The sequence below is a fragment of the Athene noctua genome, chromosome 2 (genome assembly GCF_965140245.1).
Source record: "Athene noctua chromosome 2, bAthNoc1.hap1.1, whole genome shotgun sequence".
NCBI lineage: Eukaryota > Metazoa > Chordata > Aves > Strigiformes > Strigidae > Athene > Athene noctua.
In genome coordinates this window covers 146406680-146431116 of record NC_134038.1, presented here as the reverse complement: position 1 = coordinate 146431116, position 24437 = coordinate 146406680, and the positions used below count along the sequence as shown (strand labels likewise).

At 37.0% G+C, this 24437-nt stretch overlaps 1 protein-coding gene across 15 annotated transcripts in view; it reads left to right on the top strand.

Moving 5' to 3' along the window:
* Nucleotides 1–24437, top strand: part of SLC4A7 (solute carrier family 4 member 7) — a 102563-nt gene that overhangs the window by 57804 nt on the left and 20322 nt on the right. For 4 of the 15 annotated variants that reach the window (XM_074900551.1, XM_074900556.1, XM_074900553.1 and 1 more), the window contains 10 exons: nucleotides 371–559; nucleotides 3702–4070; nucleotides 9475–9590; nucleotides 11038–11195; nucleotides 13121–13208; nucleotides 14580–14726; nucleotides 16010–16113; nucleotides 17554–17728; nucleotides 20095–20228; nucleotides 20771–21016. In XM_074900551.1, coding sequence (XP_074756652.1) covers nucleotides 371–559; nucleotides 3702–4070; nucleotides 9475–9590; nucleotides 11038–11195; nucleotides 13121–13208; nucleotides 14580–14726; nucleotides 16010–16113; nucleotides 17554–17728; nucleotides 20095–20228; nucleotides 20771–21016 — 1726 coding nt within the window. Of the gene's footprint in view, nucleotides 1–370; nucleotides 560–3701; nucleotides 4071–9474; nucleotides 9591–10381; nucleotides 10442–11037; nucleotides 11196–13120; nucleotides 13209–14579; nucleotides 14727–16009; nucleotides 16114–17553; nucleotides 17729–18854; nucleotides 18900–20094; nucleotides 20229–20770; nucleotides 21017–24437 lie in introns of all 15 variants that reach the window. The other 11 variants (XM_074900565.1, XM_074900562.1, XM_074900566.1 and 8 more) reach the window with 4 other exon arrangements.

The following is a 24437-nucleotide window of genomic DNA, read 5'->3' as shown; positions in this document are numbered from 1 at the left end:
GTGTGTTCACTTCTAGTGGAAGGTTGTTGACTACATAGATACTTTTTTTTTTTGAAAGGGAGTTGCCATTGAAAGTTGAAGTAAATGTCAATAAATGAAGTAACTTATTTCTTAAAATGATGCTACTAATAAATACTGTCTTTTGGATCTGCATCTTGGAACTTTTCTTATTCTCACATTTGCGTGTTTAGTGACATCTTTTGAAAATTTCCTGTGGATTCTTGAAGATGTCTTTTCTAAAAAGACTTCTTTTAAAAATAGATTTAATGGTTTTCTTTTTATTTGGTGCAACTACAGTGCTTGAGTGTGGTGAAGGAGATATTTGATAACTGTATATATAATCTTCTTTGTTGTTGTTGTTGTTATGTAGATATGGTTTTGGACAACATGATTGCCTCTGGCCAGCTGGATGAATCCATAAGAGAGAATGTGAGAGAGGCTCTTCTAAAAAGGCACCATCATCAGAATGAGAAAAAATTCAGCAATCGGATTCCACTGGTTCGGTCTTTTGCAGATATAGGCAAGAAACATTCTGACCCTCACTTGCTTGAACGAAATGGTGAGATAAGTTGTAGCATCCAGTTTGTTCTAACCTGTTAAATAATGTTCTCACTGGGAGATGAAGGAAAATTCATCTGATGATAGCAGATAAGTGTTTCCTTCTTGCTAAGCAAAGAGCTAATGATAATAGTGTGTGTTACGTGTAGCTGTGGGTGATGTTTCTGTGTATTTTTCAAACTCAAACATTCTACTCCTGCCTGTATACGTAGCATGCATTATTGTTTTAAAGTATAGAAATAGACCTGCATTGGTCCTAATGCCTGTTAGGATATGCTTAAATAAAATAGGTAATGTTTGAGGAATTTCAGCATTGTGACATAGCTTTATCTGTTTGTCCTAGAGATTTATTTTGTAGTCATGTCATGAGTCCAGTGATGCTGACAATAACTGTATTTTAATCCAGTGTTAGGTTAATATGACTAGAAAATACCACTATGCTAATGGTGAAGTTGTTACTTTTAGCTAGGATACTGTTTATTTTAACCTTGTTTTGTAGAGAAGGATCTAATGTGGGGGGGGGAAAAAAAAACCCAAACCCAAGAAAGGTATTTGCAATGTTTTCATAGGCTGTACCGCATCTTTTATTGAACCAATTTCTAGAAATATTCTGGAATATCAATACATTTACTCTAGACATACAATTCCAGAGTCAAAATAGCAATATATATGGCAGAGCAGCATACTTCTGTTCTTGTGTTTCTTATGGCCTATATTTCTGGGTCTGTTCTTTGGCTGGTTTTCTTTTGCCTTGCATTAACTAAGACATAGAATTTCAACTGAAATTTTTAGTCTAGTTAAAACTTAGTACTAATTACATGAATCACTCCTTGAAGTTCCTTTCCTGTCTTGAAAGATGCCTTATTGCTTAGACCACATTCCACTTAATTAAATTCTTGTTGGGAGCTCTCAGTTCAGTATATACTTGGAGTATGCTCCAGCAAACGTCCAAGCCTTCTGATGCTTTTTCTTGGTTAGTGAATATATGATGCATGCTTAAATATTTCCCTGATAGTTTCAGAATTTTTTTTCTAGAATGAGAACAGAGCTAATTTTTATGAGCATAATTTCTCATATAACTTCAGACTTAACTGTTTTGTTCAGCAAGCATGAAAATTTTACATATAAATTTGGTTTTACCTATCCTTGAACACCTCTATTCCCAGTTGTAATTCTGAGAATTTTGTATGTGAGGTCTCTTGCTTGTCCATTACTTTTCATGTATCCCTTCCACTTTCTGGTGCATTTTATTCTTAATGCTGTTCCTACAACAGAATATGGAATATATGCTGAAATAAGAAAACAGTATAACATGATGAACTCTTTGCCAGTGTATACTGATTTTTTTTTTTTTCCTTTATAATCTTATGGTTACCCTGTAATAAAATGGTAAACCAAACATGCATATGTGCATAATCCTTTTTAGGCTCATTTTATGTGTTATGACATTCCACATTCAGGATTCATCACAGATACACTGTCAGAAGTCTAGTTATTACAGTAGTGATTAATATAGACAAAATCAACCAGTTTGCTTTATTGATCCTCTTTACTACACTGCAGTTTTAATAGTTGATCTTTGAGGCTTTTGTTCTTAATTTAAATCAAATTTGTATCTGTAGGATCTACACTTCCATTGATAGAGGTGGAGGGAAAAGTGAATGTGATCTTTACCTAGGCATACTTTCTGCACCTCCTTCTTGTAGATTGTTCTAGGGTTGTTCACTGTATTAATCTCTGTGGTGCCTAGTATAAATGTGAAACTAAATGTGTCTAGTTTGCCATTTCCTTGTTTGGTGCTATGGTATGTGAAAACAGCACGTTTTTGATTTCAGGGATTGTAGGAGAAGTACTCAGTACTCTTCTCAAGGAGACTGCCATCCCAGGAAAAGTGTTTGTGGTAAATGGGGAGGAATGGTATTGCTAAACATTCTAATGGAAGTACTGCTGTAAGGATAGACAGTGTCTCTTCCTGCTTAAGGAAGAACTGAACTCCATTACAGACTTAAATCAGAGGCAACCTTGACAAGACTGTGTTGTCTTTATATGAAATTAGCGGGACACTGAAACTGGATTGGGCAAGAAAAGTAACAGTGGATTTTGGAGAAATGGGTTTGGTTTTAGGCAAATGGAGAAGTTTGGTAAGTCACAGCAAGAAGAAATGGAGAAGGGACTATGTATCTCATCACAGAATCACAGAATTGTCTAAGTTGGAAAAGACCTTGAAGATCATCCAGTCCAACCATCAACCCAACATTGACAGTTCCCAACTACACCATATCCCTCAGCTCTATTTCAACCCTACTCTTAAACACCTCCACCACCTCCCTGGGCAGCCCATTCCAACGCCTAACAACCCCTTCTGGAAAGAAATGCTTCCTAATATCCAGTCTAAATCTTCCCTGGCGCAACTTGAGGCCATTCCCTCTTGTCCTATCACTTATTACTTGATTAAAGAGACTCATCCCCAGCTCTCTGCACCCTCCTTTCAGGATGCTGTAGAGGGCGATGAGGTCTCCCCTCAGCCTCCTCCAGACTAAACAACCCCAGTTCCCTCAGCCATGCCCTCTTAAAAAATACTTATTGAGACCATAGCTGACTAGGAAACTTCCTGTAAAAACCAGGCTTCTAGTTGAAGACAGTTGCATTTAACACTATTATATATGTTTGATCATGTTCATTTTGAAGTATTTTAATTCTAAAAATTAACAATTTTTTGTGTATAATGGATGTAGTTAACTGAAGTCTTGTAACGTTTTGGCTGCTAATGATTTTTTTTATTGTATTTTTTGGATGGCATTAAAATGTAATTTGGAGTAAGAAATTTTAGGAAAATGTAAGTCAGTTTCAAGAAATAGATTTTTCTTTGGTTGTATTAACAAATCTTACTGCCTTTAACATAATATCTTCTCCCATGTATTTTTGCCATTCTAATTGATACTCATCAGTAATTTCTGATTTTTCTAATGTCTGAAATTAGATTAACTCTTATCTCTTGTCTTAATTGCATGAGTATGACAGTTTTGGCCCATAAAACTTGCAATTTACTATGTAAATTGTTAATGCATATTTGTGTCTGTTTTTTTAGTTTTTTGTTTTTTCCCTGTTGTAAGCCTCATGGTGTTTCATTTGTTTTATCTCAGGGGAAGGCCTTTCAGCCTCCCGCCACTCTTTGCGAACAGGTCTCTCTGCCTCAAATATTTCCCTGAGAGGAGAAAACCGTTTGTCAGTTCTTCTCAATTACCTTCTTCCTTCTTCAAGAGCTGGAACCCCGGCAACCTCAAGGTGTACAACCCCTGTAACTACCCCTCAAAACACACCACCCTCCAGTCCTACCTGCAGCCACCCGCCAACCACAGGTGTCCAGCCAAATCCACTTCAGGGCAAGGAATTGCTGGTGTCACCTGCCAGTGATGATATTCCTTCAGTAATAATCCACCCACCTGAGGAGGACTTAGAAGTGCAGGAAAGCCAGGAAAAGAAGACAGAGGAAAATATTGACAAAACACCAGGCAACTATTGAAATTTAAGCTGTCCATGTGTGATGCTCTCTGCATCTGGATCACTTGCATTGCGATGTTTTTGGCACATAACTTGGGCACAAAGAAATATGATAACTATTACCTCTGCCTGCATGTTTTATTTCTTCTCAGTTGACTGTTTTCTTATTTGGCATTTTTAACTTTTTAGCTTTTAACTAAAGCCAGCAAAAAACCAATTAACCTTCATTTGTGTAATTAAAAAGGAATATGGTTTTAAAATACAGCATGTAAGCAAAATGTCAAAAATGGTGGCCTTTTCCTTTCACTCACCTACAGTCCATGTCAGGTTTTGCTTTGTTGTTTTTGTCAGTGGTTAATATTTTAAACCAGTGTTTGAGATCCTGAGATAGCTACAGCCAAAGATGTAGTGAAGTATTAGAGATGAATATGGAAAGAATTGGGAAGGATGCGATTTATCAGTGGTGTTTATAGTTTAGTTGCATCATAAAGTCTTCAAACAGTTTTGTTTTTGTGCTTTTGAAAATCAAGGCCATTAAAACCAGTAGTAGTTTATGACAGAACTGGCAGTTCACTTACAACTGCTTCCACATAACTATCCATTAGCACACTGCTTCAGACACTTGATTTCTGTTTTGTTGTGTTTGATATGCCAAATAGGATAAGGTAGTTGAGTTTGTAGGTCAGAGCTCAGCAATTTATTAATTTGCTGTCTTGCAAAGCTTTTGTTCTTTACATGTAAAAAGGTATGTAGATGTACAGATAAGTTGAAAGAAAGGATGGAAAGTTCTGACTGTTTCTTTAATCGTTTTTAGCAAATGTTTCACAACTTGTGCAATCTGTGTACATACTGTTACACTTGCTTTACTTTTGCAAAATTACTGCCTGTTTAGAGACTTCAGGATTCTTCTGGACAGATCGTGTTTTTAAGGGGATCACCTTTATATTTAGCCTTCAGCCTCCTGTCGTCTTTTTTTCTTTTTTTCCTTCTTCACAGAAATTTATCTTGCCAAAAATCTAGCTTGTAGGTTTGTGTGCTTTATACCTATGAGTGTTGCAGGGGAGGAGGCTAGTTTCACTCAGTTCTTTAATCAGTGAGGCTTTTCTTGGTTTCCTTCCTTACTTGTTTAATACGCAAGAGCACACTTGTTACATAGAGCAGTGAAAAATATGCTGACAGAGAAAAGGCTGTGGTTATCTGCTTTTTCACATTTCAGTAGCCAAGTCACTGAGAAGGTTCAAGCAAACTGTGTTGTAGGCTGTCATCTTGAGTTGGAGTAGGGGCCCCATCCTTACTTAAATTCAAAAAACGAAACAAAAACTCTCTGGCTTCTTTATGGGAAATTAAGAGAATTCACATCCAGATCCCTTTCTCTCTTGGGTGATCTTTCAAAGGTAATTAAAAACCAGAAGTAAAATAACAGCTGTAATTGGTTTTCCTGTTCTCATTTTTCTACTCATCCAACAGGAATGAAAACATGCCAGACCCAAGGTCTTTAGAACCCAAGAGAAGGCAAACAGATGAAGATCAAGTATTTGATGCTATTATTATCACTAATAAAGCTTTCCACTGGAATCTCCAAGTCATGTTCAAATTGCTTTTGTGCCTTAAGGGGTTGTTACTTATAAAGGAAAAATCTAAAAGGGATGATTTCCCAGTTAATATGTAAATAAAAGTTTTTCCAGAGAAAGATGAACACCAATAATGATTGAAGACACTTTTGTTTTCTGGGTTTTCCCCCCTTTTTTTTTAGTTCAAGGAATCATCACAGAAAGACAAACTTTTCTTAGAGATGCCTTTGAAGACATTCTCAGACTGTGATGTCAGGGCTGCAACTGGACTAATCTCTGTTTTGGGAGACAGAAAGGAAACCTGAAGAAGTCCTCTTCCTTGTGTTTGGTGTTTTTTTTTGTTTGTTTTTTTTTTTTTTTTTTAAAAATAAAATCCTCTTGGTCCATTCTACTGTAGATTATGGTCTGTATTATCTCTCTAGCAATTCAGAATATTGCCAGTACTTTTTCCACATCTGTATGGTTGAGTTGGGTTTGTCTCCTGTGAACATTAGGAACTGTGTTTAATTTTCTAATCAGTGGCTTTCTATTGTTTAGCATTCATCTGCCCTTGGCCTCATGCTATTCAGACTTTATTTTTTAGTCTTTTTAAATAGCTGGAAGGTTACTGAATTACTGTAAAAGGAGGGAAGTGGGACACACTTTCATTCTACCATTTACGTTTTATCAGCAAGTCATCAGTTCATAGTAAGTCAACCAGGCAAACAGTTCTCTTTAACATTTTTTTTTCTTTTGTAATCAGTTGAAGAACAGCTTTTGTTTTCCCATCTTTGAAACTGTTGAATAATGAATTCCATAGGTAGTGCTAGGAAGAGAGCTGTGTCACAGCTAAAGATGAACACTGTTAATTTGCCAGCATCGTTAAACTTTCTTAATGTGTGTGAACAACAACAAAGCAGCCTGTTTTAAGGGGTCTTTTGGTTCACTGAAAAATGTATTTTAAAGCTGAGTAAAATAATATTTAGAACAGCTTTGCTCTTACAGTAAGTATTGAAAGTAGTAATTCAGAAAGGTTTACACATTTTTTTTCATGTTAAGGCTGCATTGGAATGTGTTTAAAAATTGATTTTAGTTTTCTCAAAGACAAATATGGTGTGACTTTGTATTTGAAAGTTTTGTATTTCATAAACGTTGCCAATATAAATGTAATTATATTGGAATAGGCATGCTTAGGTGTTGGACTCATCTTATTTCCCCGACATTTTTTTTTTTTTTTTACGGAAACAGAGATGTGATGCAAAAGTCTGTATTCTTCTTGCTTTTTTCTAGTAATGTCCAGTAGATTTTTGTTATCACAGTATTAAACTAAATGTAGTTAACTAGAAAACGCATATGACCTTTAGTGGAGGTGTAGTTATAAGTACTTAACTTGAGTGATTTTTACGAGGCTTTATTCGAGACTTACTCAAGATTCAATCCACTGTTGCCTTTCGGAGGAGTCAGGTGGTATATCTTCCTAACTAACAACATCAAGAAGAGTACTTTATATGTTTAATGATCCCCTTGGTAGCATGGTAAGACTTAGATCTGAGTTTCTCTGTCTCACAGTCTGGAAAAACTACTAGGTAATCTTTCTTTTAGCAGTAGCCTCTTCTATCTACTGTACTGGAGAAGAGAAAGTAGTAAGTTCTTTTATTAGTGTGAGATTTGAGTTTTTACTCAAAATGAGAAATGATAATTCTTTATTCAGAGTTTCCCTGCAAATACCAGATGGATTGATATGCATAATGAAATGCAGTATCACATGGAAATGCTTGCTCAGGTTTGAAGCCTTGTAAGCAGTATTCTCATGTGAGCTCAGCAGTCTGTTTGGCTTCAAGACCAACAGAAAGGAAACCTATTTACCCGTTTTGTGATTGAACAAATGTTCCTGTATCTGTGCCAAAACTTGTGAACCTTAACTGTGACTGGTTGGAGAAATTTTGAAGGTAAACCTTTTAGAAGAATAAATATCACTTTAATATTGAGATAATAAATTAGTTTATGCTAATATGTAGAATCCTTATTTTTAATCCTCTTCCTTGATTGTCTCTCCACTTTTTGTTCTAGTCTCTGCTTGCTCTTGCTCACAGGGCATTTGTCAGAAGTGCAAAATGATGCATTATTGCTCATCTTTCATCAGTCATACACATCTTCAGTTACCTTTATTGTTACATAGGGAGAAAAAAAAGTGAAAAAAGTTTGTATGTGTAAACATATTATGGTCCTTTTCTGCAACAACTGCTTAATATTTCTATTCTATTTCTAGTCCTACAAATATGTCAGTTAAATACTTATGCAGTTAAATACTTTGAACAGCTGATTTCACAGGTGGTTAATTGCTCTTAGTTATTCTTGTGAATAACGCATCTGTCTTCGAGCAGAAGGGTAGAATGTGATGGTTTGGTGGGGTTTTTTTGTCTAGCTAACTGAATGTAGTATTTATAGTGTTAGCTAATTACTTGTGCATGTTAGGATTCACAAAGGAAATTACAGCTTATTAATTTCATTTGGTTTTTGCCTCAGGAAAAACTACCCACACCACTTATATCCCTGTGAACTGCAGGAATGAAAATTAATGGTGAAGGCTTGGACCTGCATGTTTCCCATAGATATGATGGCTCTTTGAAAGAGTTTTTTGGGAATAAATTTGGGCATCAAATAAAATTACTTCAGTTGTCATTTGAAATGCTAAAAAATGTCAGATTGCTAAATCAGTAAACATTGGAGGGATGCAAGTAGATAGTTATGCAACAGTAGTTGTGATAGAATGATAGCAAAAGGTAGCCAGTGAGGACTTCAGTTTTATCTTGACTAGAATGACACTTGATCTAAATACAAATTTTCTGCATGTAGTACAATGTTTAGACTTTAGTCTTTGTCTAGATGTGGTTTCGAAAGCCCGTTGAAGCATGTTTTATCACCACACCTGAAAGGTCTAGTGTAGACAAGCAAGGCCAAATACACTTTTGGTGCATGATAAGCTGAACAAGTTCTATAATCCAGAGGAGAGGATTTGGGCTTGGTTATGCATGTCCAGACCAGCTTTCAAATGATGGTTGGGTAGGGATAACCATGGCGCATCATAGAATTCAGTGTGTATGAACACCTGGGTTACTTGCCTTTTGCACTCTTCACTGAACCTTCATTTCAGTGTTGCTAGGAATGTAGCAAACTATATAAAATTACTTTCTCTTGTTGCAGATGTTACAGGGAAGCTGTACATTTAACTTGAATAACTTCATTATACGTGCTTCTTTAGCCTAATGTGTTATAGACACCATTTCATATAGTAACAGCTGGTCAAGTCAATAGTTGAAGCCTTTGGTCTACTGACTGAAATCATGGTTTTCAAGCTCTCTGTTCTTCATGTAGTACTATTTACTTGTACAGGTTAGTTAACTACCAGGGTATCATTCCTTGTAGTCGTAGCCTGAGGCTTGCTGAGGCTTTTTACAATTGAAATAACTGCTACACAACAGCACACTAGATATCAGAGGTGTTTGGTTTTGGTGTTTGTGGGCTTCTAAATATAGTGAAGATGCTATCTACTAACTACTAGAGTAGTTAGGAATAAAATGTAAACAGTTGTTATTTTTTCTGCAATTAAAAGTAGGTCTTGTTTTCTGGTGACTGTTCTGCAAATGGCCATCATTTGGGCAATACTTAATTTTTTAAATTTACATCATTATTTTGACAACACAGTGACTTGTTAATGTTGCATTTATTATACTAATGTAGGGCACTCTTACTGAATAACTTGCACATTTGCTTTAAGCAAGCTGCCACATTGAATTTTGGTAGTGTTGCATACTCAGTTTATTTCATACGCCATTTTGAACTTACCGCCTTTGTTTTAATTTAGGGCTATTAGCATCTCCACAGTCGGCACCTGGAAATTTAGACACTGGGAAAAGTGGAGACATTAAAGGTACTGGGACAGGAGGAAGCAGAGAAAACAGCACAGTTGATTTTAGTAAGGTAAATACCATTAAATACCTTCATGTTTAGCACAAAACAATTATGTAACAAAAATGTGGCTGTAACTTCCCTCTTAATTAAACTAAGACACGCGTATGTACGCATGTGTATGAGTGTACACAAGACATAGGTACTAAGATGTTCCTTGCATGTATGAGTCAGAATATAGTGTGGGCTAAATGTGTCAACTGTTTTGAAAAAATTCCCAGTGGGACTGAACTTCCTGTTTGATCTTTTCAGTATTTTTGTTAACTTGAAGAGTGCAGGTGCTGTACTTTCTCATGTAGAGTGGAGGTATTTTCAGATCTGGTGTAAAGACTCTTATGAAAACAATTTTGTAGATAGTGTTGTAATATATTTTTTTCTAGGGCTGACTTTCTGGGTTTTTTTGTGAAGAGGGCTTTTAAAGGGGATTTGCTTTGTATATTTTGTGAGTTTGCTGTACAAAAGTTATTGTACATCTTAATCATTAAGGAGCATTAATACACTTTCTGAAGGAAATCATGCGTAATACTGTGAATCCCTTGTATTTCGTTCATAATTTAAATTTGCTGGGCATGTTCCATTATGGCTTTTACTGTAAAACTCAGTCTGTAGTGTCATCTGCACTGTGAAACACTGTAAGAAAAGTGGTTTGCCAAGTTAAATAGTAATGTTTAAGGAAAGCTAACTTAAACTGTAGTTGTCATCTAATCATGGCAGGTGCCATATATTCCTGCTCCTCTGTCACAGTTTTTATGTTTTTGCTTGGCCTGTCCTTCTGTACACCTGCCTTGTCTCCTGTTGGGCAGGAGTCAGCCTCCTGGCACTGTAGTTGTGGCACACTTGGTGTGGGACTCAAGAGGCCACCTGTAAGTTCTCTAGATAGCAACGTAACTGGTGCTTGTGTGTGTGTATATGTATGTGAACACAGAGTTCATGTGCTGTACCATTTTCTAATGCTCTTCTGTACTTCTGTACAGAAATGAATGTTAAGATTTTCAGCCATCATGGTTTTTATGGATGAAAACATAAACATAGAAATTAATTTTCAAAATTGACACATCTGAAATACGTAGCTGTGAAATAACTAATTGCATTCTAGAAACCATGTGTAATTACATGAACTCTTCTTAGTTGATTGTGCATAGATTTTTGTTAAGTTATGTCCTACCATGGAATGTTTGTCATGATAAGTAATATTAAAAAGGTGGTTATGCAGTTTGGAGTCTTTTAGAATACAGTAGGTGGTAGTAATTCTAACTTTTAGGAAATAGTTTATTAGTTGGCTGGTTGGCTGACATTTTTCTACATATGTTTGTCTTTTCTGTACTGTGGGATATTTAATTTGCTTTTTTTGTTTGTAGCATAAATGTCTAGTAAATACTGATAAACTTACAATTATGTTAAAAAAATTCTGCTAACAAATGTAAGGGAATAAACACTTGTTTCATCTTTGTATGAATAGGTTGATATGAACTTCATGAGGAAAATTCCTTCGGGAGCAGAAGCATCAAATGTATTAGTGGGAGAAGTAGATTTTTTAGAAAGACCCATTATTGCTTTTGTGAGGCTCTCCCCTGCTGTGCTTCTCTCAGGTCTCACAGAGGTTCCAGTTCCTACACGGTAAATAAATGCTTGGAAAGTCTGGCTTTACATGTACAGTAAGATAATAATATTTAAGAACTTAAATAGTTGTAAATTTTTGTACATACTCCATTAAGATCAAGAAATGTAGACTTCTGTTCAACATGATTCCAGTCATTTGTTGCAAAAATTGAAGAAATGAGATCCACCATAAAATTCTCTGAATGCTTTAAATATATATGATGACGCTGTCTTAGCAAGTGCAGAAGTTGAAACTGATAGCTGACCTGGAGTAAAAGCAATGAATCTTCAAGGTTGTGTTGTCATTTTGAAGGTGGACATGAAGATTGTTACAGTTCCTTTCAACATGACACAGCGTAACAGTGGGGAAGAGTCCCTAAGTCTGAAAGTCTGTCTAATCTGAAGCTCTGCTCTTTACATACAAATACCTGTACATGAATAACCTAGGTGGTGCAAAAACTTAACTTTTTTATTATATGCTCAAATCTACATAATTGACACTGCAAGTAACCAATTTGCAGCTAATGGGTTGAATTGTTTCTCAGTCTGTAATATGACATCCAGCCTGGTGCACCCCAGCCCCCCACAATGGATCTTGCCAGTATACTGTGGGTGTATTTACCACAGATGATCAAAATGTCAAAATGCAGGTTCCATGATGCAGATAGCAGGTCATTTCATCAGTCATCATGGAGGACATCTCATTGTCTGTGCACGTTGATGTATTGGGCTGGTTTGTGGCGTTTGGCATAAATTTGTACATTTGTTTTTTTTTTTTTGGTGGTGTTTTTTAATGTTTTAAAATATCACAGTGCTTGTTTATCTTTGTAATTTTTAGCTTATATACTCTTAATGAAAGGCAGAAATAATCTTGGCAGTGTTCTTCTAAATGTGAGAATTTTCAGAGGGTAATTGACGTTAGTGCTCCTAATGTTTATTAGGAAATTCCAAAATTTCTGCATACAGATTATTGTGTTAATGTTGCTAAAATTATCCTGTCCTAGATTTTTCAGAGTGGTGTAGACTTGCAGATTTGCGATAGTATATGCAATTTCAGTTTCAGTTAGGGTAGTCAACTTGCAAAGGAAAAATAACATTGAACTTTTTGTACTGTGAGGTGAAAGGATGCACTACTTCTTTCAAATGTGTTGCCCTTAGTAACTTAATTTTCATGGAGTATAGGAAGAAGGTTGTGGAAAGAATTACTGAGGTTCACTTTGGTTTGTATCCTTTTGAATTGATGATACAAGTCTTGTTCAAGTGTTTGTTTTGTTGAGGGTTTTTTTTGTTTTTGAAGTGTGATAACTGTTACTGTGATTGGAAATGGAAACTGTCTGTTAACATATGCTGTGACCCATCCACAGATTGGATTCCCTTCCCAAAATGTCACTCTTACATTAGGTGTTCAAAATTCAGGTTCCCTTCCGTTCCACTGACACTGGATGAGGATGTGCCTATATGAGTATGTCCAGTGTCTTGCTTGAAGTATATCTGTGCATCCACTGTGTGATGTACCCAGTCACAGCAAGTGAGAGGGCTTAAATCCTGTGGTGATCATTAGAGAAGCTAGAATGGGTGATAAGGCTCCTAGGCCCTCACTAAGGGGTCTTTGCCAGTGGGAATGTCAGAAAGGCTTATAATCCAGAGGGAAATACTCATTGAACTCTAGCCTCTGAATCTGCACTACATTTACAGCATTATAAGAAGTTGAAAAATTAGGCTTAATTAAGATTTCAGAGTAATTTTGGTTCAGGATTCCAGTTCCTTCCAGTAATGACTTTGAAGCGAGTCTTTTCTTAGTCTTGCATTGGTGTTTAAGATCTGAAATGGTGAAGAGATATTTTTACTTTACCACTAAATTTTCCTTAAACGTTATTTTTAAAGAACCCTCTGAGTATATTCAAATGAGTCATCCATATTCATCTCGATGGCTTTCTTCACAGGTTTTTGTTTTTGTTGCTGGGACCAGCAGGAAAAGCTCCACAGTACCATGAAATTGGAAGATCAATAGCAACACTTATGACAGATGATGTGAGTGATGTATTCTAAACACATGTAGTTAAAGAAGTCAAGACTAAAGTATTGAACAACTATTTTCAATAAATGTATTCTGGAGAAACAGGTTAACGAAAAAACCCAATCTGGTTAAATGAAAAACTGTTAAACTTACTTATTTCTTGTGTTAGTGAACTAGATAATGGTAAACTAACTTTTCTCTTTGTCTTTCTTGAAGAAAATTCTTTTAGAAAATATTTTAACTTTGATGTATAGATTTAATTTTTGTATTAAACTCTTAAGTAGAACTGCATCTGATATGAATCACGACTATATGTTGAAAAGGACAGGACAAACTGCATAAGTGTTCCAGACAATGTTTAAGAATGTGTGCGATTGAGTCAGCACAGATTTATTTTTATCGGAGTGAGGTCAAACAATTACAATTATCATTTTACTAGGCATTTGAAGTCATATGGTTAGAGTCCTGGTGAACAGTTTTAAAGAGCACAGGGGAATCTGGATTTTTTAAGACTATTGTCATCTTATTGAGCAAAATCAGGATGTTTTAAATCTGACTCTGCTGATATGTTGGTAATTATTACGGTTATCTACCAGAAATTCTAATATTTCTTTACTTTAAAACAATTTAAAGTTTGGAAATGTAAACCAGAAATTGTTCATTTTACAACTGGGCAACTAGTCTGTGAATAGAGTATTTGTCCAGTGTGATAAATGAATATTAAAAGCTTTGGTTGCTGCTTCTAACTTTTGAGGTAGTCTGATTTTTAGGAATACTGTAGATCACTGAAACAGTAAATTCAAATTATTCAAAGGTCTAATTTACAATTAGAAGACTTAATGGTCAAGTCTTTGGAGACAAACAATTCAGGTTTCAAATGTACAGCAGCAATTTAGGATCATCTGCTGCAAAGAGTATTTTCTAGCTAAACTAACATTTCTTTTTCTCTCGGTAAAATACAACTTGGGATTCAGGGATTGTTTTATTTACAGTTTGTGTTGTAATTGTAAAAGAGCATAGGGTTTGGGTTTTGTCCTGTTTTAGGACAGCATATTGGCACAGTGACTGTAGGGCAGAATTATTCAGGCAATAGTACATGGATTTGATTTACTGAATATTGAGGATTAACTTTTTAATTAATTTTAGAAATGAAGTCAATATTCCTTTTGAGTTTGGAGATATGACTTCCTTATTTTATCTTCCATAGGGGTGTGCATGCAGGTAGTTCTTAATGCAAAAGTATGTACGTAAAGCCTAACTTCTGAGGACCTTGAAAAAATTTCCCATGTCTTCTTAACAATAATGAAGTGTTCCTTGTAATCACTTCCTTCTTTTTTTTAAAAAAAAAAGAAAAAAAAAAAAGGTTGGGTGCTTTCTTCTTGCAGGTTTTTCATGATGTTGCCTATAAAGCAAAAGACCGAAATGATTTGTTGTCAGGAATTGATGAGTTTTTAGACCAAGTGACAGTCCTGCCTCCAGGAGAATGGGATCCATCTATACGAATCGAGCCACCAAAAAGTGTTCCTTCCCAGGTAAAAGAAAAAAAGTTCATTGGGAGCTCCTGTGATTTTTACTTTGAAAATGCCATTTCTCAATGCAAGTAAATTGTGTAGTGAGTATAAACTTTAGTAAACCAGCCCCCGCATCCATTTGGAAGAACAAATGAATAGTCTATTTAAGAAAAAAAAAAAGTGTTCTATCAGTTTCCTGCTGTACTTTTAAAGTAAATTGTACTTTTATAGTAGAATTACTATATTTTTCTTTTGTAATACTGAAACGACTTCATGTGAGATCTAGGAGAATTGGTCCAAAATTGCACCTGAGTTCATATTATAAATTTTATTATTAATCGAACAATGAACAGCAATAATATTGTAGTTCTTAAAAAATTTTATTTACATATGACTTTGACTGAAATGTTTTAATGTATATTGTCTAGCATATAATGTTCATAGAATGTTTATGAAATAGATAAAAATAGATCATATCACTCTATTGTGAAACAAGTTTAGAATGAGAGCCAGGGGAAGCTGGACCTTAGAGAGACTCTGCTTTCTTCCCTTTTCCCCTCTTTACAACTGAGGGGTATTCCTGCTACCCATCAGAAGTGGGGGATAGACCCCAGTGGTCTTGATTCAGAAGGTTGAGATTGGTGTCAAATCCAGTGGTGACTTGGGGAAGGGAGTGGAATGCAAGGGATGACAGCACTGCAGTTTAATCCTGAATAGCCTGAGGTTACCACTTAACTCATTTCCAAAATAAGCAGGGCTTGTGGGTTTTTGGAAGGCAAGCTCGCCTGAGAAATTTATGAGGAGCTGGTGAGCAGCCTGCTCAATAGGGGAATGGCTGCTTATTTATACTGGAATAACTTCTCATTTCTACTTCAACTAAATGCTGTCTGTGTCATAAAGTGAGGTCATTTTCTGTTAGAAGCTAGAGGCTTCTGCTCTGGAAATGATTGACGGGGTGGGGGGGGAAATCTAAAGATTTCTTAGGCCTCATGGTTGAGCCTCTACTGTGTCTTGAAAAGGTACGCTTTGTTTCATCACATTTCAGACATTTCTTGTAGAAATAGGGAAGATTAATACTGTTGTGCAAGGTAATAATAAGATCTTTTGGGGAGTGTTGCACAGTTTTAGTAATCTCTATTCAACAAAAGATGAATTTGGCAAATGGAGAACTACTGATAAGCTGGGAATATGAAAAAGGTTTGGAAAGCATAGAGTCTCTGCAGTCTGTCTTTGAATTATACTTTATAGTGCAAAGGCAGTCTCAAAGTACGATTTTTTTTTTTTTTTTTTTCTTTTTTCTATAGGAGAAAAGGAAGGTACCTAAATTTCCAAATGGATCTACTCCTACAGGAGAGACTCTCAAAGAAGAAGGCCATCATGCTGGACCTGAACTTGAGAGAACTGGAAGGTGTGTTCACTTCCATAAATACTAGCTACCATAAAGAAATAAAAGTGATAAGTCTTCACAGTTTTTAATCATGACATTTGAACATAAAAAGTCATGGTGTAAGTGTCGGAACGCATCCTTTTTCCTTTTCAAGTGTTGGATTCTTGCCTATAAATGCCAATCTGCTTAAAGCATTTTCAAGCCTGTGGCAATGTTTCTCAACACATTTGCGAAGGATTTCATATAAGATGCTGCCTAATTTAACTAACTTCTAAGAGTTGGGTTTTAATTTTTAATTGTCAAGAGCATGCAATTATCATAATTATAGCAGGAATATACAATTTTCAGTATTGGGCTAGCTACTAAAAATTTCCACTAATGCAGGGCTGTTTTATCAGACATGCAAAATGGAATAACAAGGAGTATAAAGTGGCAAAAAATGCTTTGGTATTGGTTAGGTTTCAGTTTTGGTTAAATTTCTTAGATCTAAAACAAAATGGAAGGAATTTCTTTCAGTTGTGTTACATTGTTGTTCTCCATTAATTCCGAAATACTTGCCAAAAACGTCCCCAACATTGGAAATACCTGGCGAAGATTAAACCTTAGGATCTCATACCTTTGCAAGAAGGACTTTACAACATTTGTGTTGATTTTTACCATTTTGGCTTTGTTATCCTTAGTTTTTGCCTCTTTGCAGACAGTCTGTGGAGCCAAGAAGTTAATTCCTGCTCACAGAATTATCTTTAGATGAGACTATTGTTTTTCTTAGGAATGGAAAAATTTCATTTTTTTAATAGTTCAAAGTATAATCAAATTTTTCTAGGTAAAAATTATATCTAGTATTTTGGAATCGTGAAAATTTTTTTGAAACTGTCAGAAACTTTTTAATTTCTTGCTAATACTTTACTCAATTGAACTAACTTATACATGTCTGCTTTTTAATTTTCATTTGTAGACTATCTCTATACTCCAGGTGACAACACTGTTAACATGATAAACCTAAATTTATTTATGGACATAACTATATGTTTGTAGAGAATTTATATCAAAAAGCGACAACTACTCAGTGAAGTAGTAATATGAAAATGTATCAATGCAGGGGTCTTGAGTTGAGGTTTAACATATTTTTGTTCCTTGTTTTGAATACTGTAAAACAATTTGATTTAAAACATTATTTAGGTAAAATTACTTGCAAAGATTTTTTCAGTATCTAGCCCATATACAAAAGTACCTAGCCAGCTTTTAAAAATGTGGGTAGCCTGATTGATTATATTTGGAATACTATTGAATTGGAATAGATAAGATTCTCGTTTACATTTTAAACTGTTATGCTTTAATCTGGATTATGAAATAGCTAATTTGTGCTGGCAATAGGCACTGGCAGTCATGTGTAGCCCATAGTTTTGAACTAGCTAGAATCCTTTAGTGTACAGTTTGACGAGTTTCATCTCACCTATTTAGGCTTTTTGGTGGTTTGATACTTGACATCCAAAGGAAAGCACCTTTTTTCTTGAGTGACTTCAAGGATGCATTAAGCCTGCAGTGCCTGGCCTCGATTCTTTTCCTATACTGTGCCTGTATGTCTCCTGTAATCACTTTTGGAGGGCTCCTGGGAGAAGCTACACAAGGCAGAATAGTGAGTACAAAGAATGGTAGTGGCCAGGCTTTTAGACCTTCAGAGGCAAGTCACTGTGTGCATTTGTCTCATTTATTTATACTTGTATTTGAAGAATTTACCCACAGCACTTGATTAGTCTGCCCCAAAGCAGATCTTCCCCAAAAGGTAATTGCTGTGGAAAATGTTGGGGAACCCATGTGAACAGGAGAAGATGCACAGTGGAGGTAAAAAATGTTTATCCTGCCTTATTGGATGAATGGCTTCATGAATTGAGAAAAGGCTTGCATTACCTACTTTTTGGCTACTTAATGAATAGCAGTAAAGGTGCACCATCCCACTAGGCCTACTTTAGGCAAAGTCGGAGGCTCAAGGTGGATAGCCAAGAACATCTACTGGCCTTGAGTAGTAGGCCTACGAGGATGATAATGCCTGCAGTGTATGGGTAGCAGTCAATTGTGTGTTTAAGTAATGGACAGGATATGTATAAGCTTTCACTAATGGTATGTTGTTAACAATAAAAGAAAGTGGCTAAGGTTTATGAGCAGAAAATACTACACTCCTACAGAAAATTTTGGTAGTGTTATGTTGGACAGTAGATAACACCAGCACCTTTTTAACCAAAATATCATTGCATTTTGTTTTTTGGAGCAGGGAAAGAATACTTAACATCAGAAATGTTAATAACTTAGTGTTTGTGTCAATTGGCTCACAGAGTAAACTAGTTTGAAGTGTATTTTCTGTTTTTAAATCTATCGTGAAGAAACAAGCCACTGTTCTTTTGGGGGAGGGAAGGATGTATTCAGATATGTCCTTTACAAATGTTAAGATTCTGGTAAAGCTTATGATGCTATAAAAATTTTTCTTGATACTTAGATCAAGTTTTTAAGCTTGTACTATATTAAAATTCAGTTAACTGTTTTATCTCTTTCATGTAATGCGGTTGAGTCAGATTTTTGTTTATTGATGTAGCGCTTCAAGTTAATAGCAAATACAGAAATAAATTATATCTTTTCCATGTGCTGTTTTTGCCACTCAATGTAGGAATGGTTATCAAAATTTTGATGTAATTTTTGAATGTACATCGTGTAATTATGAAAATACGCTCCTTTCAAAGCTTGATTCTTAAACACCTTCTTTCTTTTAGCTATCTGGAATTGTTTGCGGGTTTGTTCCTGCCTTCAGATACTTGGTGTGCATCATTGAATATAAAATTTAGTCACTGCACACACATGTTCAAGCACAGTAGCTGACATTGTAAGGTACACAGTTTGTGTTTGAAACCTTCCCTCACATTCCCAGAGGTCATCACCTCCACCGTACTCCTGTCCCTGCCACCCTGATTGAGAACCCCAAGGTTAATGCATTGACTAACCAAAAGCACTGATTCAAAGATAATAGAACGAGAGACTGGGATTATATATATTTTTTTCTAACATAATGAACAAAGGACACACTTTAATTTTTAATAGCCCCAGTTCAGCAAACCATTTTACCCGATTTTAGATGCTTTTCTGAATTGGAGCTGAAATTTGCATAAATACTGTTTTCCTAGGCTTGCACGATTGCAAAATAGCAAACACTTTAAAGGGTTCCTGGTGGAATTTTAATCTATAATCCATGACTTCTCATAGTTGTAAATGGTGTAGTTAACTACTTTCAAGTAACTTTAATATTATTTTAGTATCTAAAAAGTCCTACTCCTCTCTTTTGAGGTGCATTGTAACTATTATTTTTAGCAGAAGTAAAGTAAAACATATAGTAAAACATTTAATTCAAGAACTGAAGTAGATAATCGTACTTCAGTGAAAAGAAATGCATTACCAGGTGGGACATTGGTTTACTGCTCATCTATTTTTGGTGTCATGTATACATAAACCAATATTGTTCAGTAATTTCCCCTGCACCTCTGCTTGTCAGTTTTTTCTTTTGTAATGCCTGGTTGACTGATGCAGGTTTGATACGGCACACCGTATCATGTCTTGGTACAGGTATGTTGCTATATATATATGTATATATTTGCTTTACAGAGACAGATAGTTCTTTCCATAAACTACATGTTGAGTAACTTTTTTTTTTCTTTAATTTGTAGTAATTGTTGGTATGTTTTTCCTCCATAGCTAGCAGGACTAGTAGCTTGTTCTCATGGTTTTGGATGGCTTTATGTTTCTCAGGAGTGAAGTTTGCAAAATCTTTTGTCCATGGTATTGTTACTGCAAAACTGTGTTAAGTTACTCTTGTCTCAAACATCAATATTAATTGCAGTGTTTTTACATCTTGTCTTGTTTCTAAGTTAATGCCTCTTAAAACTGTATTTATGCAGATGTGATGCTAAACACTAACCTGAAAGGCAGCATAGTTACAGCACTTTCTTTTCCCCCAAACAGAGTGCAATAGAGTCTCTCTTTGGAGCCTCATTAACTGGGATTGCCTATTCTCTCTTTGCTGGGCAACCTCTTACTATTTTGGGGAGCACTGGACCAGTTCTAGTATTTGAAAAAATATTATTCAAATTTTGCAGGTAAGTGACATTTGTGTTGGCTTGATGCACTGTATAATTTCCTAGACTGTTAGAATAGCTTTAATTGAAAGCATTTGTGTGTTAAAAGTGGATGCCCATGAATATGTAAATGCAGCAGAAAGAGACTGAGAGATGGATGTGGTTTGGCAAAGCTGTGAGGCACTGGTGAGCCTTAATGAGAAAATCAGTGTTACTAAGTGGCTAGGACTTAAAAGCTATGTTCTGACTGTGTGGAGATGTTGGCTTTGATTCTGCAGGGGTAAATAGAGACTGATCTGCCCTCTAGGAGAAGTCATCTAGGTAGTTCTGGAAAGTTCATCCCCAAACTAGATAGTTGCTCCCTCAATCCTGGAAACACCTTGCAGTGTTGCATTGCTTTGGTGGAAAACGAGACAGAAAAGTTTCAGCTTCCTTCAGAATTAACCTCAAGGATGAGAACAGTGGTGAATACTTAGAGTTTGGCCTCAGTATTTGTTTTCAAATAGAATATAGCACAGGTGACTTCTGGCTCAGTTAATACTTTTATTTCTTTCTTCATGCAGGGATTATGATCTTTCCTACCTTTCCCTGCGAACTAGCATTGGTTTGTGGACTGCATTTTTATGCATAGTGCTTGTAGCCACGGATGCCAGCAGCCTTGTGTGTTACATCACTCGATTTACTGAGGAAGCTTTTGCAGCGCTTATATGCATCATATTTATTTATGAGGCATTGGAAAAGCTTTTTCATCTGGGAGAAGTGTATGCCTTCAATATGCACAATGATTTGGATAAACTGACTTTATATTCGTAAGTACCAAGTTTCTCTCTGCTGGTAAAATACATAGGAAAAATGTTTGTTGTACAGAGACATACCATTTAGTAAACTGCAATGTGTACTTCTCTGTGGAAGGGTAAGAGGAATGCTGGGGGTGTTGCGGGCATGAGAAACCTCAGAAAAATTCTATTCAGGATGCTATGGAATTGAATTTTCTGTGTTAGCTATGGGTGGTTGGAAGGGATGAGGGGTTGTGAGAATACCTGCTTTAATTGCAGCTTTATTAATGGTCAGCCTGGAGATTAAAGGTCAGAACAGGAGTTCTGCCTTGCCACTTCTAGAAATCATGATAGTTTACCCCACCTGGGTGAGGATTATTTCCAGGAAGCTGAGGCATGGAATGCTTCTGCAACTTCCCTATGCTGTGAATAGAGTTAACATCTTTAAACAGTGTTGCTTTCTACTATAATTATGGGGAATACTTGACTTTAAAAATAAATTAATTTTTGAGAGAGAATAATAGAAAAATACAATAAAGCCATATTTTTTCTTTCTGGAGTAGAACTATTATATTACAATTCATCACAGTAATGGGCAGTAAAACTATCAGTACAAAAATAACTATTTCATTTAAGGAATGCAATAATCAAGCTATTTAGGTGTATCTTTTTTACATTTGATTTATTTCTATGGCAGTTGTGTATTCTCTACCTGTGGTGGGTTGGCCTTGTCTGGATGCTACATGCCCATCAAGCCACTCTATCACACCGCCTTATCAGTTGGACAGGGGGAGAAAAAATACGATGAAAGGCTCATGGGTTGAGATAGGGACAGGGAGATCACTCAGCAATTACTGTCATAGGCAAAACAGACTTGACTTGGGGAAATTAGTTTTAATTTCTTGCCAATCAAATCAGAGTAGGGTAAGGAGAAAATAGAAATCTTAAAACCATTTCTCCACACCTGTTCCTTCTTCCTGGGCTCAACTTCATTTCTGATTTTCTCTGCCTCCTCCCACCAGCGGCGCAGGGGGATGGGGAATGGGAATTGTGGTCAGTTCATCACACCTTGCCTCTGCTGCTCCTTCTCACTCTCTTCCCCTGTTCCAGTGTGGGGTCCCTCCCACAGGAGACAGTCCTCCACAAGCTCCTCCAGTGTGAGTCCTTCCCCACGGGCTGCAGTTCTCTACAGACTGCTCTAGGGTGGGTCCCTTCCACAGGGTGCAGTCCTTCAGGAACAGACTGCTCCATTGTGGGTGCCCCACAGGGTCACAGGTCCTGCCAGGAGCCTGCTCCAGCGTGGGTTTCCCACGGGGTCACAGCCTCCTTTGGGTGCATCTCCCTGCTCCAGCGTGGGGTCCTCCCCGGGGTGCAGGTGGAGTTCAGCTCCACCGTTACCCTCCCTGGGTGCAGGGCACAGCTGCCTCACCAGGGGCTGCACCACGGGCTGCAGGGGAACCTCTGCTCTGGTGCCTGGAGCATCACCTCCCCTTCTTCACTGACCCTGGTTTCTGCAGAGTTGGTTCTCTTTTTTTTTTTTTTTTATTCCTTCTCTTCTGGCTGCTGCTGTGCCGCATCAGAGGTGCCACCACTGTTGCTGATGGGCTTGGCCTTGGCCAGTGGCGGGTCCATCCTGGAGCTGGCTGGCATTGGCTCTGTCAGACATGGGGGAAGCTTCTGGCTTTAATCATAGAAGCCATCCCTGTAGACCTCCTGCTACCAAAGCCTTGCCACTCAAACCCAATACACTACCTTTTGGTCTGCATCTGTACCACTTCTGCATTAAAAGAGTTTGCTTATATGGTGAAATTAGTATTGAGTAATTTCTATGCCATATGTCTTGACACTCTGTTTTTTAGTTTTTGATGATATGCTTAAATGCTGCTTTGTCTTTTGCTGCTCAGTGTGGACTTTCCAAGCTTACGATATAGTTTCATAAAATATGATTAACTGGGTTACCAGCTCACGTCTGCCAGAAAGAGGAGATCCTGCTAACTGTTGCTGAGCGAAGCTGTTCATTTCACATAGTTTAAACCAAATCAAAAGCAAAGCTGTTCTTTGATTCATCAACAACACACAACTGTCAGTGATTCATGCATTCAGGATCAGTAATACAGCAGATAAACCACAATGCGAGACACTTAAGAAGCACTTGTAAGAACCTACACGTTTAAAAATTGTCTTCTATTACTAATACTCAGAAGTTCTAATTGCACCCACACCAATATGTACCCCTGAGCCCCAGAAATGTGGGTTACAGTCACACACCATCTTTGAGGAGCACAGGTTTCTCTGCTCGTGCTTCCCTCCTGTTGGAGATGTGTGTCCTCCAGCTTGATTTGTACCTGTGAGGTTCTCTGTAGTCTGTTAAGTCACATACTGGTGTGGGAGTCCCTGCTTGTTACACCCTGGAGTCAGTCACTCCTTGGAGGGCAGACTACTCACTGTCCTGCTTGGTGGCTGCTCTGCCTGGCTAAGGCAGTGATCATGATGCCTACAGGGTAAATTTCCAGCAGTGTCAAACCAGATTTTGACTATTGCGTTTCCACTCCAAGGTCCCTCCTCGCTTTTGCAAACGCTCATGCTTCTTCAGTGCTTCCTTTAAGGATGATTTCTTTTTTTTTTTTCTTTTTGTTTTTCCTCCCAAAAAGTCTTTGTGTAGTTCCGTTGTTCCTGTTTAATCCATCTGATGTAGTCATCTTCAGCATGATCAGTTTTGGGCAAACACCTGCTTAGACTGCTTCTTGTATTCCATTCACACGTGGCATTTACATTCACTTTCCTGTCTTAACAGCTGTTAAGACCAGGCCATGTTGCCAGGAGTGGGCCATGGGAGCACACTCCCGATATATCCCCCCTTTTTCTGGCTGCTTATCCTTCTGTTCCAGTGGCTCAGGGACCTCACAGGACTCCTATGTGAGCATGTTAAATTCACTAATGTGGCAGCAACTGTACTGCAGGTCTGTAGGTCTTCTGATACTGCTACCTGAAAGTGTTTTGCTACACTATCTTAGGTAGGCCATGAGGGTGGAGAAAGGAAAATGTGACATTTCCTTGGTTTTAGCTCTGTGAGGTGTCACACGTGGCTTTCAGGACGTGCCATGGAGTTCATCTTTGGTTTGTCCTATATTTTTTTCCTATCACAAAGTTGTAGGAGATCCAGCCTTTTACAATTTCTTTTTTTCCCTGTCTTTTTCCTCCTGTACCCCAACAGGGGAATAGGGTGTGGAACAACCATCTTCAGCTAAGTGAGCCAGAAGACTGACTCAAATACTTTTCTTCCTGGATTTTCACTTGTCTACTTGGTAGCATCCTTTATCTTCCTTGCATTTGTTGAGAAATTTTTCAGTCTTCCTTTAGTGTGCTTGTTTATGTTACTGCCTTGACCAGTAACTAAAGATGCTTTCTTTTTTGTCTCATCATACTTATTATTGCAGTTCCCTTTTCTTCTGCT